The sequence below is a fragment of the Mustelus asterias genome, chromosome 2, assembly GCF_964213995.1.
Source record: "Mustelus asterias chromosome 2, sMusAst1.hap1.1, whole genome shotgun sequence".
NCBI classification, from domain to species: Eukaryota; Metazoa; Chordata; class Chondrichthyes; order Carcharhiniformes; family Triakidae; genus Mustelus; species Mustelus asterias.
In genome coordinates this window covers 111983337-112004550 of record NC_135802.1, presented here as the reverse complement: position 1 = coordinate 112004550, position 21214 = coordinate 111983337, and the positions used below count along the sequence as shown (strand labels likewise).

At 39.8% G+C, this 21214-nt stretch overlaps 1 protein-coding gene across 1 annotated transcript in view; it reads right to left on the bottom strand.

Moving 5' to 3' along the window:
* Nucleotides 1-681: 681 nt before the first annotated feature.
* nsun2 (NOP2/Sun RNA methyltransferase 2) overlaps nt 682-21214 on the bottom strand; it is a 43446-nt gene continuing 22913 nt past the window's right edge. The window contains exons 9-19 of the mRNA XM_078240363.1: nt 20584-20714; nt 20075-20148; nt 19518-19648; nt 14271-14367; nt 12874-12998; nt 11788-11880; nt 8937-9072; nt 7648-7728; nt 5189-5327; nt 4034-4073; nt 682-1645 (exon numbers count right to left, since the gene is read on the bottom strand). Of these exons, the coding sequence (XP_078096489.1) occupies nt 1207-1645; nt 4034-4073; nt 5189-5327; nt 7648-7728; nt 8937-9072; nt 11788-11880; nt 12874-12998; nt 14271-14367; nt 19518-19648; nt 20075-20148; nt 20584-20714 (1486 nt within the window). The 3' untranslated portion in view covers nt 682-1206. The remainder of the gene's footprint in view (nt 1646-4033; nt 4074-5188; nt 5328-7647; nt 7729-8936; nt 9073-11787; nt 11881-12873; nt 12999-14270; nt 14368-19517; nt 19649-20074; nt 20149-20583; nt 20715-21214) is intronic.

The window sequence follows — 21214 nt, the reverse complement described above, 5'->3', positions numbered from 1 at the left end:
CTGTGAAGCAGCAGTGCTAACCACTGTTCCACCATGCTGTCCTTAATTTCAGATTTCCAGTATCCATAGTATTGATGTATGAGCACAAGCATACATACATAACACACCAACTTAAATGTCAATTTCCAACAGTTACCATGCAGATGAGATTTCATGCACAAAACTAAACTGTCTTCCTAGAGGAAACCTGGTGATTGCAGACTTTAAAGATTATTGTTGCTTGACATAGGGACGATTTCCACTGCAGCAAGGTTCAACTAACTTATATCCACCAGGAACTTTACAAGTACAAAAGAGGATTGAAAATATCAAAAGTATTAGATTCAGTGCCTTTTAATGGACAAAATATGGTATTTGACTGAAAATCAAATGTCCTCACATTTGGAATATGTTTAATACAAACTTGAAACAGTTCCCTTTGGTACATCCACAGAATTTGCAAACTAAATAGTGTTTGAATTGAAGGGGGTAATTCTTACTTTCAACAAATGGGTAGATAACCAATAGAAAAATCGGGCAGTTGTACATAGATAGTAACTCAGCACCACTAGTTTATCAGAGACACCAAAATTACATAAAACTTATGATCTTTTAAAATAAAAGTTAGCACTTCAGTTTATAAATTTAACTGTAAAAGCCTCAATCACCTTTCAAAAGACTGGATTCAAAAAGTTTCTTTAAAAAAAAAAAGAGCACAAATAGAAGCATTAACAAAAGAATGCACTAAACAGCAGATCTGGTCATTTTAAAAGGTTATTTTCTTCAAGAGAACGGGTTGTCAAACTATTTGCAACCCACTCCCCCCCAAAAACAACTTAATCATGTGCATAGTGTTGAAAGTCATCATTTTACATGAAAGAAGTGATACAGATTCTCCTTCCCCCACCCTTCCAAGAAGGTACTTGCTCTCTATGAAAAATGAATGAAGCATGTTTGGCAAAGGACCAAGATATCGTTACAGAAAATATGCTATTGAAATCAGCAAGTGGTGCTCTGGTGATGTGTGTTCAAATAACTTTTCAAGCCTATACACCCAATTAGTAACGGTCTGAGTACATTCATGTGAAATATTTAAGCTCGGATTGCAAGTATTTTCCTCCAGAAACAGCTTGGCAGCACTGGACATCCAATAAGAAGTCATAACTTATGCCGCAATCATATCAGTCCATGTTTTGGCATTTAAAAAAAATAATAAAAAACCTTAGATTAATTTGCATCAGGAGAAGCTACTTCAGCATCAAAGTTTTCAACTTTTGGACATGAATCGATTGATTCTGAAATTCTCATTGTATTATTGATTTCCATCTTTGCATGCTGTACTTGTTCTTGATATTTTTCAGGTTCTTCTGTGGCCCCCGGGATATTATCAAAATTTTTTTCAGCTTCCTGAACTGTGTCTGAATCCTCCTTCAAATGTTCAGTTGCTTCTGGTAAATTCAATTCTCCTTCTTCCATTGGTTCCTCATTTTTCTCAGCACTTGCAGCCACACCTTCTGCTCCTTCACCCTTACTCTTGTCTCTGAAAACCTCTACTCCCAACATTCGGAGGTAATGGAAACGCTCGTTCCGAGCGACAAAGGCACGGATTGAATTCTTTCCCCTCCAGCCACACAGTACAATAGGGCAATTTGGGCCTTCAACGTTTCTGCGAACATAATTGTGGGAAGAAAATGAACAAAAGAGTAAGCCATTGGAAAAAAGTCAGGAATTTACCTTTATGTCTGTTTGGAAGGGGGAGGACGGTGGGGGAGGAGTGGAAATCACCTGGAATTACTTATTTCCAAAGGTTTTTTACCCCCCCAAATAGATAGCTCGCTAATTCTAACCATAGGAAAGCTATAACAAGAACCAGCAAACAGATTTGTAGTTTAAGATAACAGCCAAAACTGTTCAAAATTTTCTTCAGTGCCATCATCCTCATTCTTTGAATGGAATCTATTTATTTCCTACACCTTTGGACAGCATCATTGGTGTATCAACAAATGAGAGGATGACCAATCACAAAATAGATAAGTAAAGTAAACTATATTTAGGATAGGAGTTAGAACTGCTCCACACAACCAAGTTAGACAGTTGATCACAAATCCATAATTATAATCACTACTTTTACTTATTCATTTGTTGCACATGGGCATCACTGGCTGGCCAGCATTTATTGCCCATCCCTGGTTGCCCTTGTTCAGAGGGCAGTTGTGAGTCAACCACATTGCTGTAGCTCTGGAGTGACATGTAGGCCAGGCAAAGATGGCAGATTTCCTTCCCTAAAAGGACATAAGTGAACCAAATGAGTTTTTCTGACAATTGGCAATGGTTTCATGGTCATCAGCAGGTTCTTAATTCCAGATACTTTTTATTAAATTCAAATTCCGCCATCTGACTTGGCGGGATTTGAAACCGGGTTCCCAGAACATTAGCTGAGTTTCTGGATTAATAGTCTAGTGATGATATCATTAGGCCATTGCCTCTTCCACAACTCATGACTGAATATTTGTTCCAAAAGTCAACAAGGATAGTTCTACAATTAAAAAGAAATAGGTACATGCCCACACTGAATAGATAAGGACACAGCACTTGTGAAGAGCTTCCCAAAAATGGACATCAAACGAAGAAAAAAAAAAGTAATGAGTTACAGAAAGCTGCAAAAGCATGGTGAAAGAGAAAAACGTTAAAGAGACAGTTGAAAGCATGGTTGAAACTGGCTTTAGGGAGAGATTTCCCCAAGGACAAGAATTAAAGAACTAATGATGACAGGAATGACAAATGATGGTGGATAGGCCAACAGAAAATAAAGAGATGTGGAGGTAATGTACAAGGACAATGTGGGTGGCACAGTAGCACAGTGGTTAGCACTGCTGCTTCAAAGCTCCAGGGACCTGGGTTCGATTCCCGGCTTGGGTCACTGTCTGTGTGGAGTTTGCACATTCTCCTCGTGTCTGCGTGGGTTTCCTCCGAGTGCTCTGGTTTCCTCCCACAGTCCAAAGATGTGCGGGTTAGGTTGACTGGCCATGCTAAAAATCGCCCTTAGTGTCCTGAGATGCATAGGTTAGAGGGATTAGTGGGTAAATATGTAGGGATGTGGGGGTAGGGCCTGGGTGGGATTGTGGTCGGTGCAGACTCGATGGGCCAAATGGCCTCTTTCTGTACTGTAGGGTTTCTATGATTTCTATGACAACTGGCTACAAGAGCTCATCCAAGACCAGGAAGGGATTTTATCACACAAAGGAAAGGATCTTATAAACAGATCTATTTGCGTGTGGAGCACTGCAAGTGTAAAATGTGGGACACCGTGCTGTTAAGTACAGAGACTGCTGTTTTTGGATGATATGAAATTTGTAAAATGTGGGTGGGGGCAGTGGAAGAGGAGAAGGGAGCAAAAAAAAAAAAAGAGACAGTAGCAAATCAGAAGTCAAACCCTCTGATAATTGCACAACAAAGATCTCAGCAATGGATGGGGTGGCGTTACTCATTGGGGGGAAATGGGAGCTGTAGGCAGGCAACATCGGAGAGTGATAGGATGTAGGAAAAACTTGGACAAAACAAATGGAAGGTGTCAATACTTAATCACAATTATTTTTGTGAATCAGCTCTTGCTAGATTAAGTATAGTACTTGACTTGCAAAGAACAGATTTATTTTTAGAATAATTTTTTAAAAAGAAATTGATGTTTAAACCTAAATTACATTAACAATCCATTGTCCCCTGATGGTCTAGTGGATAAAGACACTATCCAATATATGAAAGTGGTCAGCATAGTCAACCTAGATGTTATAACTGGGAGTTCCACCATGACAGTTTAGGAAGCTAGTAATTTGGATCTGTGGAATGAAATGACAAAGAAAACTGTTGGAATGGATTTTACATCACCTGGAAAATGTATGTGGATAACCATCAGTTGAAAGACGGATTCTGCTGTTCAGCTTCTATTGTAATGTCCACCACAGTGAAAACTGAACAAGTGAAAAATGGTGCATAATCCCACATGCATATTAAAAGAGGCATCAGTGAAAATAAATCATCTATTGAAAAGACTTACGAAGGATCTGGTTCGTACTTCAGCACAATGCTCCCCATATCTGTTTTAATAAAAAGAGAAGCATTTGAATATTCGTTAATTCCATTGGAGTAATTTTAAGATGACATCTCCATTTTCCACTGAATAATTAATTGGTTGTTAAATATAGAGGATTCTGCATGGTATACATTCTAGTGCTGTGAAAAGATACGCTTGTTTATAGCATTCAGTTACTTGCGTAGTTATTCAGTACAAACAAAACACTGTGCTAACACTACTTTGCAACATCTTCTTTTATCCATCTGAGAGAGATGGCTCGAGATTGCCTGACTTGAGCTCCCATTTCCAAGCAAAACACTGTGCTAACATTACTTTGCAACAGATCAGCACATCACATACAGTGACTACAAATTCTAAGTCAGATGCCATCCTCAATCCATCCGTGTCAAAATTCACACCCTTCCCAGTTAGAGAATCACAACGCTCAGGAAAACAAAGTTAAAAAATGTCTCAATGCTATACACATTGGTGTGCTTTATATTCATTGTGTTACATTTTCTTTGTAATTTAGTGGCCATTAGCATTATTTCCAAACCTGGTTTGGGCTAAATAACCCCACTAATTCATATATAAATAATGTCAAGAAAGATCCAATACTCTGAGGCTGAGAGATCTGGAAAGACCCAATTGTTTGTATACAACAAGTGCATCAAATGGCCACCAGCAGATTTTCCGTACTACAATTCCTTTTCCAATTTGCTGCCTTCACCTATTTAATGTTTGCTGGGGGGAAAAAAAGCAGCTTTAAAGGAAATGCCAAATAGTACCTACATATTTTAATCATATTCTGTATGGTAAATCACTTCAGCTGATTTGAATTTCAGATGCAAACACAGTGGGAATTGCATGATGCAGTGAGTGAGCTCATGATGAAACACCTGGCATTTTTAAAGCTTCACGCTAAGCTTCTAAATTTAATTTTTAATATTGCAGCTGGAAGCTATTTTACATACAAAATGCAATCAAACAATTTCTGAGCAATGTAAAAAAAACATACGACAACAAAAATAAAACGCTACACTAAACAAAAAAAGAAACAGAAACACGGTTAATTCCTACTGTTACAATAAGCTCTCCTCTCATTTAAAAAGCAAAGATGCCAACATAGTAACTTACTCAGCTTCTTGGCTTGTTTCTGAGGTTCACTTGTAAGTTTGCCAATGAATGGATTTTCTTGTGTTAGAAGCACCATGACATCCTCAATAGAAATCTTAATGATTCTTCCATTAATGTATGGATTTATAGTATAAATACCCTGAAGAACACAAAAGTATACTTTTATCAGCTTATATTTTACTTTGAGAAACAGTCGAATATGCCCACGCAGATCAGCTGATACTCCACAGAACAGTGTATTCCTTCTGGTATTCTAACCGCAGGCTCTCTTACAGTAAGAGTGCTCTCCTTATGGACTTAGTTGATCACTTTGTACTACAGTGGAACCCAAGAGCTACACAAATAAATTTTAAATCCATGCTCCCGTTTATTTAACCACCAGACTTCTAATGACAACAAATTATGGTGATTTAGGATGTAGCCACCAATCAGGCAACAGCAGCACAACTCCCTTTTCCAAACATACAGTCCAAAACATTCAAACAGGATGAAATATACATCCGGAGCACAAACAGGGCTGAGCTGTGTTTCAGAGAGCCATAGTGCCAAGTCTTAGAGAATCTAAGCTGCCAATGGATGGCAATTTGGTCATTCCTGCTCTACATCTCAACATTTCCTTAGCTCTGTAATGTTAAATAGTAACACAAGCGCCAAGTCTTTTAAAAGTAAATACAATTACTATGATGAGTAGCACGAGTTCCAGGGAATTCTACATTATCCTCCAAAAAACTCAGCTCAGACACCACTAAAAATTGTCAGTACTATTTTAGAATAAGATCCATACTTTTAATGGTTTTAAACACATCTGCTTATTCATTCTTAATCATTTTCTGAGCTTCCAAGGTTCCAATTTCTATCTCATTCGTTAAAATGTTTTTGTTCCCCAAATGAGGGCCACAGACATGTCAACTCTCAATTTCTTTTGGAAAGCAATAATGTGCAAATCAGAACCACTTAATTTCTCTCTTCAGCTGCCCAACAGTGCAAGCACACCCAAACAATGCAACACATCAGCAGCAATTCTGAGAGCTAAATTCAAAAGGTGGTAAGGGCTAAGGTTGGATAAATCCAACCTTCAATGAGTATATTCAAGCTGCCAGCTACAGAGATTTCCTCAGGTATAAGAGTGATTGATGATTCTCTGGCACAGTCTCCTTCTACCTTTGAGGATGGCTATAAATCTTCCTTACACTAAACCAACAAAGAAAGGAGTTTTTCAAAGGCCAAACAAATAAATTTGGATAATCTCAGCCTAGGTCTTTTTATGTTTATGTTAGGCGGCACGGTAGCACAGTGGTTAGCACTGCTGCTTCACAGCTCCAGGGACCTGGGTTCAATTCCCAGCTTGGGTCACTGTCTGTGTGGAATTTGCACATTCTCCTCGTGTCTGCATGGGTTTCCTCCGGGTGCTCCGGTTTCCTCCCACAGTTCAAAGATGTGCGGGTTAGATTGATTGGCTATGCTCAAATTGCCCCTTAGTGTCCTGAGATGCGTAGGTTAGAGGGATTAGTGGGTAAAACATATGGGGGTAGGGCCTGGGTGGGATTGTGGTCGGTGCAGACTCGATGGGACGAATGGCCTCTTTCTGCACTGTAGGGTTTCTATGATTTCCATGATGTTTAAGTCCAGAATGTAAAACAGTAACCGTAATTGTGGACAGATAATACAAACAGTACTGCACAATTAAAAGCACTAATGAGAACTAGGGGATAGGGCTTCTGCTTTGGGTACAAAATGTGCTAATTGAGATGTGTTTTCTTCTCTCACATATCCTCACTTATTTGCAAAGTATAAAATCTACCCTGAACTGGAACGTCTGGACAGCATTTTAGAACACAACTTCTATTATTTTTTTTAAAGAATGGTAACTTGATGCAAGTTGAAAATGTATTTATCACATGCATGTGGCAAACAGAGTTAAGGTATGGATCATCCATGATCAACAGGCTCGAGATGCTGATAGGCTGATTGATTAACTATTGTTCCTATAAATCATAGCTGATAATTAAACCGATCAAAATGCTGCTAAATTTGTTGCTTGCTTTAAAGAATTTAAATTGTGAAGACAGACATTATTGAACAGGTGTCACAAATTAGCATTTAAAATTTTCTATCACTGGCACAGGTGATAACCAAGGGCTAATTAAAGGTTGCTTCTTGACTCACCTGATCTAGCAGTTGCCATTACACCAACGCTAATATTTTCTCATCCTGAATATCACTATCAGTCATTGCAATTATAGGCACCTTGCTTCAAAATAATATTTGAAAAATGAACTCAAGTGAGGATAAAGGAAAGCTTCGTGTCTCTAAATGCACTTCCTGAAGCTGATCGGACACAAAATGGTTCAAGGTATACAAATGGAACTGTCATTTTTTTTTATATGTTAGAAAGACAGTCTTAAAACTTATCAGTAATATCACCACAGATAATCTGCAAATGACAAAGCTAATATTACCTCTTGTGCTAATCGGAAGGCACATCCAAATTCTTCCCCATCATTATTGCGACTCAAAACTTTAATTCCTGTGTTGATCACCTAGGAGAATAAATCAAATTTATCAGAGCACCCTCCAAACATTAAAGTTAAAAATTTTCTTTTATTTAAAAAAACAAAATCTAAAAGTGTAGTTAAAACTATATTGCATCTTTAATGTGAAGAAATACTTCACAAATAGGAAAAAGAAAGTACTGGAGGCTTTTAGTAAAGAGGTTTTAATATATTTTTTAAAGAAATGGAAGGGTAACAGGCTCATGGGGTGGGATTTTCCAGCCCCCACTGTGGTGGAAGTGGTCCGCCACTGGCCGGCCATGGGATTTTCTAGTCCTGTCAATGTCTATGGAGAGTTGCATGCATCCTCCACTGTGGGGAAACACACCAAGTGGGGGTGGGGAGGTTGCCATCGGAGGGACCAGACGATCCTGCTGGTGGAAAGGGGTGGAAAATTTCAGCAATGGCGTGAACAGTGGCTAGACCACTCAGTGAAAAGCTCTGTTATTAACAACACAATGTTAAAAAGGGAGAAGGGGCAGAGAAGAGAAAGAAGCTTGAAATTGAAGCAGTGACACACTTGGGTAGGACTCGAGGGTTGGAGAAGGTTGAGGAGATAGAGGGAAGCAATTTAGAGGGTAGACATTTTTAATTTGACACATGGGGGTGGGGCACAAATGTTTAATTCCAACATTTGAACACTTGCCTCAAAACCATTAGTGAAGAAACTGTTCATGACTGTGAAGTTTTATTGTTTGAAATGTATAAAACATAAATACTTCATACATCAAACAGCACATAGAATAGGTGGCATTTGACCTTTACAAGCCAGTTGCTTGAGTTTTCAGATCTTGCATCATGATCGTGGGCAATAACTGTCACAGTGACAAAGTAATCCAATTCAATAATCACTTTATTCCTATATTAACCATCGTGACATTAACACTTCAAATTTCTAGTTATATCATATTCTCCCCTTCTTTAAATCTTTTTTAAAATCCACTTTAATAACTCAATACTAATTCGTTAAAAAGGGGTTTCACAATCCGGAAATTGGCTTTGAGTATATTTATTGACAAGCAAGTCTCAAGTCGGAAGACTGATCTGACAGACTGCCCGTCATAGACTGGGTTAATCTGTGACAAGTTAAAGCATGACAAACAAAGAAGAGGCCTCCCCAAATAAAAATGTTCAATGACTTCAAAAGCAGACCAATACAAGCTAGAATTAAAAAGCAATAGGAAACTGTCCATAACCTTCATTCGCTCACTGTTATGGAGAAGCACATTTCTTAGTTCCTTTGAAACCATGTAGAGGTGACGCTTCTTTCCCTCATGCGTTCTAGTGAGGACATTCGACTTTGGGAAAGATGGATCCAATTGATAAAATTTCCTATTAAAAATTGTTTCAGTATTTTGATAAAACGTCTCATATTTTTCTTATACAGCAGATAATCTAACAGGACATCCTTATGGCCAAAGTAGATGAGCCAATATTGCCCAACGGAAAATTACACCCTGTAAAATTTGCACAGGTCACTATTTTAAATACTTTGACTTTACTGGGCATGTTCTGGCCACAGATTAAGCATGCATATTTAATGTTTCAGTTATTCTTCAGTTTGATTATAATATGCTGCATAGCATAAAATCTTTATTAGCTTAAATCAGCAAAGCTGGACATTCCACAATTCAAAAGCTGCTTCAAAATGCAATCTTAGACACCAAAGTTTTGACAAAAGATATATCACTGCCATAATTGGCATTCATCTGCATGGGAGAATTTGCAAAACTGCATCGCTATGACTACTACTGTGCATTGCACAAAGACATAATTAGTTCAACAGAGCAAGAAACAGATTAGCTTCAACAGCTAAAGGATGACTTGCTGTTACAAGATAATTCAGTTTTGTAGCAGCAAGACTGAGAATGAACTACAAGTTGCTTCTGAACAGAATCAGATTGAAAACATACATTTAAAATAGACAAAACCACACACATTAGAATTCCTCCCATTGGCACACTTACTATTCTGAAAATCACTTTCCAACTCAAATTTGAAACAACTTGTGACTCTTTGTAATACCTAATTCTATTACTTTTAAATTGACAATTCTAGTGCCTGCTTAGGAACACAGGATGATGGCAATAAGGTCAGTCCCTCAAACTTCTTCTGCCATTCAACTGATCTTTATCCAAAATGTGTGCGCCCACACCCTTGATACTCTTGTCCAAAAAATAACATTTCAACTACTTTTTGACAGGGAAAAAAACTTCCAGATTTCCACAATTCTTTGTGCGAGTTTCTTCTCTCACCCCTAGTCTTACAGATAGTCCTCTATAGATGGCACTGTTTCACTTCAAACGCCAAACCCCAGCTCTGCCCACAACCAACTGCCCTGCCATTAAATATATAAATGTACTTTTAAATCATCTTGTGCATAAATTCTAGAACTTCCAAGAACATTTGGGCAAATTAAAATACAAAAATTATTGCCTGAACAGATACAACTGGATTTCCTGAGAGTTGGGCAGCTACAGGTTAAAGCTTTGCATCAGCAAATTAATTAAGCAAATAGGTACAGCCTTAGTCCTGGAATCCAGATTCTGTATTCTCATTTTACTTTGTACCTTAATGTATGCTGGCGCAGACAGATACGGTGGGCCAGCTGGCCTCTGTCTGGGATATACACTTCCTATGATTCTAACTACAGGTCCCCACCACATCACACCAGCCACAACCTTATTGTTGGCCAGAGACACCCCACATATTGACCACCATCCATCTCCAATGTACCTCACTGTACCAACTGGTGCAAAAATACCCATTAAACCTACCATCCGAGTAACACATCCCACTTTCAGATTCAAGTACCACACCCCATCCTCCCCCTCAAACTATTCATCACCCACCTCAACTACCCACTATCCTTCTACATATAGGCAGCACTTTCAGAGTAACATGATATAATTCATTATACAGTGACTAGAGTCACCTGTGGACTATCAGATCTGAAAGCTACACTGCTTATGGATTACTGTACTCCTTATACATCTCTGACCTTATACATCTCAGACAATGTTGTCTGTACCTTTAAGACTTGGTTACCTGTAAAGACTCGCATTCAAACCATTATTTTGTACATTGAGTTTGTGTCTTTATATGCCCTGTTTGTGAACAGAACTCCCACTCATCTGATGAAGGGGCAGCACTCTGAAAGCTAGTGGCTTGTGCTACCAAATAAACCTGTTGGACTTTAACCTGGTGTTGTGAGACTTCTTACTGGCCCCTCCATGCAGACACTATAGTTAAGAAAGCCACCAACACCTCTACTTTCTCAATGGACTAAGGAAATTTGGCATGTCCACTACAACTGTCACCAACTTCTACAGAATCAGCATAGGAAGCATTCTTTCTGATTGCATCACAACTTGGTATGACTCCTGCTCTGTCCAGGACCGTGAGAAACTACAAAGGGTCGTGAATGAAGCCCAGTCCATTTCTCAAACCGACCTCCCACCCACTGACACTGTCTACACTTACCTCTGCCTTGGAAAAGGAGCCAGCATAATCAAAGACCCCACACAACCCGGACATTCTCTCTTCCATCGGGAAAAAGATACAAAAGTCTGAGATCACGTACCAATCGACTCAAGAACAGCTTCTTCCCTGCTGACTTTTGAATGGACCTATTTCGCATTAAGTTGATCTTTCTCAACACCCTAGCTATGACTATAATACTACATTCTGCACTCTCTCCTTTCCTTCCCTGTGAATGGTATGCTTTGTCTGTATAGCGCGCAAGAAACAATACTTTTCACTGCATACTAATACATGTGACAATAATAAATCAAATCAAATAAATAGCTTGTGTCATTCATAAGTATTCTTACATAATGTTGATAAACCTTTTCCATTCTTGAGCCTACCAAATGGTGACATTTATTAAGTCGACTTTCATTCGAAGCAATATTCATAGACTTCGGAGGATAGGTCCGGCAAAGCAGCCCAACTCAAAACAATAGAATTTAATCACTGGTCAAAGCTAAATATTTTCATTCCCATTCAGACAGGAAAACAGGAGCAGCAAGTTCAAAGAATTCTTACTGGATCGGTAGAAATATGGGATCATCTTCATTCAGGAATACAAACGGATCTTCTTTGAATCCAAATAGTTTCATTTTCTTTGATGGCGGTGGACTAAAAATTGAATTTTCACAAGGATTATTCTAATGCAATATTTATAATTGCAGAGTAGATACTCACATTCCAATTCAAATCGTATCAGCATTTGACAACATTTGACAATGGATTACTTAAACCCAGACACAGTAAAAGCAACAAATTCCATGAGAATAGTACTTTCCTTCCTAAATAGTAAACATATTAAGCAAGTTAGACTGCGTTTTCCAAATTCATAGAATCTCTGCAATGCAGAAGGAGGCCATTCAGCCCATTGAGTCTGCACCGACCACAATCCCACCAGGCCCTATTCCCGTAACCCCACATATTTACCCTGCTAATCCCCCGACACTAGAGTCAATTTAGCATGGCCAATCAACCTAACCCGCACATCTTTGGACTGTGGGAGGAAACTGGAGCACTCTGAGGAAACCCACACAGACATGGGGAGAATGTGCGAACTCCACACAGACAGTAACCCGAGGCCGGAATCGAACCTGGGTTGCTGGCGCTGTGAGGCAACAGTGCTAACCACTGTGCCACCGTGCCGCCCTCTCCAACGTCAGCCAAAACCCAACAGATAATCACATTAGATTAGTAGGAAGGTCATGTAAAGTTTAAAGTTCCCACCTTACGGCTTTCGTGGATGACCTTGAAACACAACTCAAATCACATCAAGATGGCAGCCAACTTGCACAATGACTATTCGATCTATGCTGAAACTAATCACCAAGAGTTGCAATAAAACACCCCAAAGCAACTCACCTCATTTTCCTCTGCCAATTTGGAAGCACCTGCTGCCCTCTACTTCCCTCACTATATGAATAACCACAAGTAGCTCTCCCCAGAGGATCAAAAGCACAAACCCACATTACATAGCTCCACAAATGGACTGCTACAGCACCAGAAGACCAAGAAACAATGCCACAGTTGCACAAAGCAGTTATAAATTTTACAAGAGGCAAGTGAGCAAAATACCTGGTGAGCCTCACAAATTACGCTGTAACCTACCAACAAACACCATCTTTACTGGCCGATGATTCTTCACCATCAGTTTTTTTAGTTTCATCCATTACTACAAGTGTCTCATCAGCACCTTCCACTGGGGTAGCAGCTACTGCCGTTTTATGTCTCAGCTGTCAGAAATACAGATTAAAATGGTTACTATACTAAATTAACTGAGAAGATTGGTCTTCTATACCCAATAGTATGCAGTCTCTTTGGCTTTTCATCAATCTTTTTCTTCAGAATTAGGAATCAAGAATGGATTCCAGTCATTTTAAAAAATTGAAATCAAACTGTTTTGCATACCCTTCCATTGTTTCATTGAATGCAGTGTCGGGGTTTTGAAAATATATTACATGGAGGTAGATGAAGGGATAGGTGGATGTGGATGAGAAGACTGTCAGGTCCATCAGCCTAGTGCAAAGAGACCCTTTATAGAGCCAGTGGTTTACAGTGACTGTTAAATACGAAACTCCATTTTTAACAGAAGGTTCCATTATTTTTGCCAGTTTTCTGAAGATTGAATTCATTAATTCGATCCAATCATTTTGAAAATGACAAATCTTTCATCATACAGATGTACAATTTCAATTGGAGTCCATTAGCCAGTTTGATGTAGTGCTGGGCAGATTCACTGAAGACCAGGCCTTCCTCAATTACCAGACATGGAGCTGATGTGAACATGGTTTATCCAAGCATCCTAACTTGCAAAGGGTCTGGGTATTTAGCAAGATAGTGGTGCCAGTAGGGGCAACGTTCCTATCTCTGGTGTTAATTAAAACAATTTGCTGAGTAATGGGACATAATTATTATGGAGTGAACATACTACAAAGATTCAAGGCACGGAAGTCAGTTAAAAATAATCCTAGTTATAAAACAGGATTAGATTGCTCTCAAATAGGACAAAGCATAGTTGAAATGATTAATCATAGATCCTCTTCTTTAATCTCCCTCCCACCCCTAAAGCAAAAATGTGGACTACTGTAAATCATAGCCTTCAAGGATAAACTGAAGGTCACCATACAGGCAGCTTAATGAAAAGGGCAACATCAAATTTTAGGCAGCTTAGTGATGCTTGTACCGGCATAGATTGTCTAAATGATCGCAATGGGATACAAAGACACCTGCTTACAAGAAGCAAGGAGAGATAAAAAAAGGTTAGCTCAAACTGGTCTTGCAAATCTCCTTGCAATTCTGTTCAGTAAGCCACAATGAACAGGGTACCTGCCTACTTTTTCAGTCAAATGCATAATGCTGAGACAGAGAGAGGAACATTACTCACACCAGCAATGCATTCTTGCCAACTGCCGAGAACAGTAACAGTTGAGAAAGGTGAAAAATGTAGAAACATTTTAAGAACAGAAATATTTATTTAAATATAATGAATAGGCACACCATCTTACCCTTGGTTCTCGCTTGTTCCATGGCATAGGAGCTTTTTTCTCCAGAACAGCAACAAAGAACCCTCCGGTATTTTGATGATGAGGAAGTATCCTAATACTGTTTTAAAAAAGTTGTCATACAAGTGGAAATTTGAATACAACTGTGCATATTTCTTTCCTGAAAGCCAGTGACATACAGCAAATTATGCAGTCTTCTTAAACATTCATAATTTTACAAAGAAATGCTTGCAAATTTTTCTTTACAATCAAAATACCAATAAAGTTGGGAACAGAATCTGATACCATGGCACAGAAAAAAATGGTATTTGTTACCCCTTTAATTATCAATATCTTTCAATACGATACTAAACTTTTACTATTTACAATTATAGTTTATGCAAACTAGGAGAATTTTACAAACTAAGTTACAAGCAGAAAATTTTATCCCAGAAACGTTTTGTCACTTCAGTGGATGATTTCGTAGAATCCTTACAGTGCAAAAGAGGCCACTGTGTCTGCACCAACTCTCTTACTGATACCGAGCATCTTACCCAGGGCCTTTTCCTGCGCCCTATCCACTTAACCCCACACATTTCCCATGGCCAATCCATCTAGCCTCCACATCTTTGGACTTAAAAGTATTTAACAAAGCTTGAACCAATACAGTCTCATACTTCAGGTCTTTATATTTTCATAAAGTACCTTTTTATTACCACTATATGCTACTACAAAAGTTTAAAATAAGCATGGTGTAGCATTGTCAAGGTTAATAAGCCACAGTGGAAGAAAATTATTTGTAAATGTAGTAACGAGACTTTTGAGGTTTCTATTGAGCATGGGTATGTCCCAAGGTTAATCTCATCATACAAACTAGGAGCAGGAGTAGTCCACTCAGCCCCTTGAGTCTGCTCCACCATTCAATAAGATCATTGTGGTTCTGATTGTAAACTCAACTCCACATTCCGCTGTAAAACTTTTCACCTCCTTGCTTATCAAGAATCAATTTACTTCTGCCTTAAAATTATTCAAAGACTCTGCTTCCATCATCTTCTGAGGACTCATGATTCTCAGAGAGTTTCTCCTCATGTTTTAAATGGATAACCCTGTATTTTCAAAGTGACCGCAACATTCTAGATTATAGGAACTATCCTCTCCAAATTCACCGTCAAGACCTTAGATGTTTCAACCAAATCACCTTTTACTATTTTAAACTCCAATGGATTCAAGTCCAGCCTGTCTAACCTGTCCTCATTAAGATAACCTGCCCTTTCCAGATATTAGTCTGGCAAACCTTCACTGAACTGTTTCCAATGCACTTACATCCTTCCTTAAATAAGGAGACCAATACTTACACAATACTCCAGATTGGTCTCCCCAATAACTGAAGCAGAACCTTCCTCCTTTTATATTCCCAAATTTTCACTTCCTCTCTGGCCACGGGGGAAGTGCCAGACGACTGGAGAACAACAAATATGGTTCCACTATTTAGGAAGGGTTGTAGAGATAAACCAGGGAACTACAGACCAGTGAGTCTCACATCAGTGGTAGGGAAACTATTAGTGAAACTTCTGAAGGAGAGCATCTATTTTCTTTTGGAGAGGCAAAGCCTGATCAGGGATAGTCAGCGTGGCTTCATCAGAGGGAGGGTCATGCCTAACAAATGTGACTGAATTTTTTGAGGAGGTAACCAGGTATGTAGACAAGTCGATGTAGTTTATATGGATTTCAGCAAATCCTTTGACAAGGTCCCACATGGGAGACTTGTAAAGAAGATAAATTCACATGAGATACAGGGTAATCTGATAAAGTGGATTCAAAATTGGCTCAGTTGTAGGAAACAGAGGGTGATGACAGAAGGTCGCTTTAGTGACTGGAAGCCAGTGTCCGGGGACGTACCACAGAGATCTGTATTGGGCCCCCTATTATTCGTCATTTATATAAATGACATTGATGACTATGTGGGAGGTAGAATTAGTAAGTTTGCGGATGACACAAAGATTGGACGCGTGGTTAACAGTGAGGCGGTGTATGTTGGGTGACAAGAAGATAGAGATGGAATGGTCAAACGGGCAGATAGAATTTTACCCTGAAAATTGTGAGGTGATACACTTCGGAAGGAGTAATTTGACAAGAAAGTACTCAATGAATGGTAGGACACTGGGAAGTTCTGTGGAACAATGGGACCTTGGCATGTTTGTCCACAGATCGTTGAAGGCGGAAGGGTATGTTAGTAGGGTGATGAAAAAGGGCATATGGGACACTTGGTTTTATCAATCGAGGCATAGATTACAAAAGCAGAGAAGTAATGTTGGAGTTGTATAGAATTTTGGTGAAGCCACAGCCTGGAGTAGTGTGTGCAGTTCTGGTCGCCATATTATTGGAAAGATGTGATTGCAATGGAGGGGGTGCAGAGGAGATTCACCAGGATGTTGTCTGGGATGGAACATTTAAGTTATGAAGAGAGGTTGCGTAAGCTTGGGTTGATTTAATTGGGATGTGGAGATGCCGGCGTTGGACTGGGGTGAACACAGTAAGAGTTTTAACAACACCAGGTTAAAGTCCAACAGGTTTCTTTGGTAGCAAATACCATTAGCTTTCGGAGCACTGCTCCTTCGTCAGATGGAGTGGAAATGTGCTCTCAAACAGGGCACAGAGACACAAAAATCAAGTTACAGAATACTGATTAGAATGCGAATCCCTACATCCAGCCAGATCTTAAAGATACAGACAATGTGGGTGGAGGGAGCATTAAGCACAGGTTAAAGAGATGCGTATTGTCTCCAGACAGGACAGCCTGCAAGTCCAGGAGGCAAGCTGTGGGGGTTAATGCAGAAAATGCAGATGTATGGGATTGGGGGTGATCTAGGAAATTGGATCAGGAATTGGCTAGCGGATAGGAAACAGAGGGTGGTGGTTGATAGTAAATATTCATCATGGAGTGCGGTTACAAGTGGTGTACCTCAGGGATCTGTTTTGGGGCCACTGCTGTTTGTAATATTTATTAATGATCTGGATGAGGGTATAGTTGGGTGGATTAGCAAATTTGCTGATGACACCAAAGTCGGTGGTGTGGTAGACAGTGAGGAAGGGTGTCGTAGTTTGCAGGAAGACTTAGACAGGTTGCAAAGTTGGGCCGAGAGGTGGCGGATGGAGTTTAATGCGGAGAAGTGTGAGGTAATTCACTTTGGTAGGAATAACAGATGTGTTGAGTATAGGGCTAACGGGAGGACTTTGAATAGTGTGGAGGAGCAGAGGGATCTAGGTGTATGTGTGCATAGATCCCTGAAAGTTGGGAATCAAGTAGATAAGGTTGTTAAGAAGGCATATGGTGTCTTGGCGTTTATTGGTAGGGGGATTGAATTTAGGAGTCGTAGCGTTATGTTGCAACTGTACACAACTCTGGTGCGGCCGCACTTGGAGTACTGTGTGCAGTTCTGGTCCCCACATTACAGGAAGGATGTGGAGGCTTTGGAGAGGGTGCAGAGGAGGTTTACCAGGATGTTGCCTGGTATGGAGGGGAGATCCTATGAGGAGAGGCTGAGGGATTTGGGATTGTTTTCGCTGGAAAGGCGGCGGCTAAGAGGGGATCTTATTGAAACATATAAGATGATTAGAGGTTTAGATAGGGTGGATAGTGATAGCCTTTTTCCTCTGATGGAGAAATCCAGCACGAGGGGGCATGGCTTTAAATTGAGGGGGGGTAGTTATAGAACCGATGTCAGGGGTAGGTTCTTTACCCAGAGGGTGGTGAGGGATTGGAATGCCCTGCCAGCATCAGTAGTAAATGCGCCTAGTTTGGGGGCGTTTAAGAGATCCGTAGATAGGTTCATGGACGAAAAGAAATTGGTTTAGGTTGGAGGGTCACAGTTTTTTTTTTAACTGGTCGGTGCAACATCGTGGGCCGAAGGGCCTGTTCTGCGCTGTAATGTTCTATGTTCTATGTTCTATGTTACTGATAATGTGACATAAATCCAACATCCCGGTTTAGGCCGTCCTCATGTGTGCGGAACTTGGCTATCAGTTTCTGCTCAGTTTCTGATAGCCAAGTTCTGCACACATGAGGACAGCCTAAACCGGGATGTTGGATTTATGTCACATTATCAGTAACCCCCACAGCTTGCCTCCTGGACTTGCAGGCTGTCCTGTCTGGAGACAATACGCATCTCTTTAACCTGTGCTTAATGCTCCCTCCACCCACATTGTCTGTATCTTTAAGATCTGGCTGGCTGTAGGGATTCGCATTCTAATCAGTATTCTGTAACTTGATTTTTGTGTCTCTGTGCCCTGTTTGAGAGCACATTTCCACTCCATCTGACGAAGGAGCAGCGCTCCGAAAGCTAATGGTATTTGCTACCAAAGAAACCTGTTGGACTTTAACCTGGTGTTGTTAAAACTCTTACTTGATTTAATTGGAGCAGAGAAGACAGAGGAGCAACCTGATCAAGATTATAAGAAACATGGACAGAGCAGTTGTTCCCTTAAGTTGAAGGGTCAGTCACGAGGGGACATAGGTTCAAGCTGAGGGGCAGGAGATTTTGGTTGGGGGGGGGGGGGGGGCGGGGGGAGGAGAAGAGATGCGAGGGAAAACTTTTTTTTAAAACCCAGATGGTGGTGACGGTCTGGAATGCACTGCCTGGGAAGGTGGTAGAGGCGAGTTGCCTCACATCCTTTAAAAAGTGTCTGGATGAACGCTTGGCACATCATAACATTCAGGGCTATGGGCCAAGTGCTGGCAGATGGGATTAGGTGGGAGTGCAAGTGTTCCTAATATGTCGGTGCAGACTCGATGGGCTGAAGGGCGTTTTCAGCGCTGTATGGTTCTATGATATTCAATTCCCCTCTTAATAAATGATAACATTATATTAGCTTTCCTAATTACTTGCTTTACCTGCATGCTAACCTTTTTGCGATTAATGCACCAGGATACCTAAATCCCTCTATCTCAAATTTCTGCAATCTCTCACCAATTAGATAATATGCTGCTTTTTCATTTTTTCCTGCCAAAATGGACAATTTCATATTTTTCTACATTATACTCCATTTGCCAGATCTTTGCCACCCACCTAACCTATCTATATCCCCCTCATAGACTCATGTCCTCTTCACATCTTGCTTTCCTACGTTTGTTGTATCAATGAAAAGAACTCAAAATGTGAAATGAATGGTGTTCCTATTTACGAGATTCCACAATTTAAGTTGGTTATAATTTCACTTTCAAGTATTGTGTACATCAAATTAGTAATATCAGAAGAACCAAACATGACTAACCATCTCTCCAGATTCATTACTTTGAGCTTTTCAGGGTCCTTGATTGGGAACATTGTAGGGCGGATCTGGGTCTGTTTGTTCTCTGGTACATCTGACCATTCCACATACCAATGGCCTTCTCTCGTCATTACCTGATGTACAGTAAAATAAATCTTACAACCCAAAGATAAAAGCAACCAATGTAACTTAAAATAAAAGTGATAATTTTTAAAAAAACTACAGTCTCTATATCTTCACACCTCATCTTTTCACCCCCATTTGCATTATTGAGAGTTAAGATCAGCAAACGCAGGACTGCATGAGGGGAAAAGAGAGGAGAAAACAGAGCACTTAGAAAAGTCAATCAAGCCTGGGATCTAATCCAGCCCCTTCCTTCAATTGCAAATTTATAAACATGCCACATTTCTAGTTTTCACTGAACTCAGCTTCAATTATGCATTGAAAAGATTTAAATTGATGACTTGTGTCCCAACAGTTAAAAACAAAAAATATTATATTCTGGAGAATCTTGAGCAGGATAAAGGAAGACAAAATGAGTTTTAACTCAAAATAGTTACCTTCCATGATGTTAAGCCAGGCATCCGCTTCAACCCTGGCAACTCTGACGAGACGTCAATTAATTCAAGAGTTCCTACAACAAATTAACATGTTGTCAACTGATCTGGAGTGCAAAGTTTTATATTCACCACCTGCCCACTCCCCCGCCCCCCCCCCCCCCCCCCAACAGAAGTGATTCAAATGTTAGACCAATTTACAATACTCACAATTCTTCTCTTCCCTTAACTCAAACCAACAATGAAAAAATGTCAGAAACTCCTAACTTAAAACAGAAGTGAAATTCAACCACAAATGTGTCTTCGGTATTTTAAGTAACAGAACGTTTTCACACATAAATTTTTTTTTAAAGCACTCCACTTTGATGAAAGGTGATTTCAAAGTCGAGTTCAAATGGAAATATTGTAGGTTACATCCATTAATATACAGCAAAACTGACTATTCTATAATATTATTTCACAATCATATTTTAAACAAAATTACACTTGATGCAAATATTGGACATGCTCACCTTCACTCTTCTCAAGAATAGTTGCTATTACTGCTTCATTTTCAATAGGGTTCAGAGAACAAGTAGAGTAAACCATTCTGCCTCCAATTGCCAACTGTTCCACACCACGGATTGCAATTCTTTGCTGCAAACTTGGATATGGAAGTTAAAATGAGACAACAATTTTGCTCTACAAAGTGCTCGAGTAAAACAAAACTAAAACAAGCAGATGTGTAAAAGCTAATTGAATACAAAAGGGAGTGTTGCTAATTTTGACAAGATTGACTTCCATAATGCAAGCCAGATGTTCCCAGAAAAGTAGTCATGATGTGGAGATGCCGGCGTTGGACTGGGGTAAACACAGTAAGAGTTTTAACAACACCAGGTTAAACTGGTAGCAAATGCCATTAGCTTTCGGAGCGCTGCTCCTTTGTCAGATGGAGTGGATATCTGTGAATATCCACTCCATCTGACGAAGGAGCAGCGCTCCGAAAGCTAATGGCATTTGCTACCAAATAAACCTGTTGGACTTTAACCTGGTGTTGTTCAAACTCTTACCCAGAAAAGTAGTCAGAGAGACTGCCAAGTCACAAGTTGACTGGACACAAGGCAATCTTTCTGAACGAACAGTCTTTCAAAACTACTTCAAATG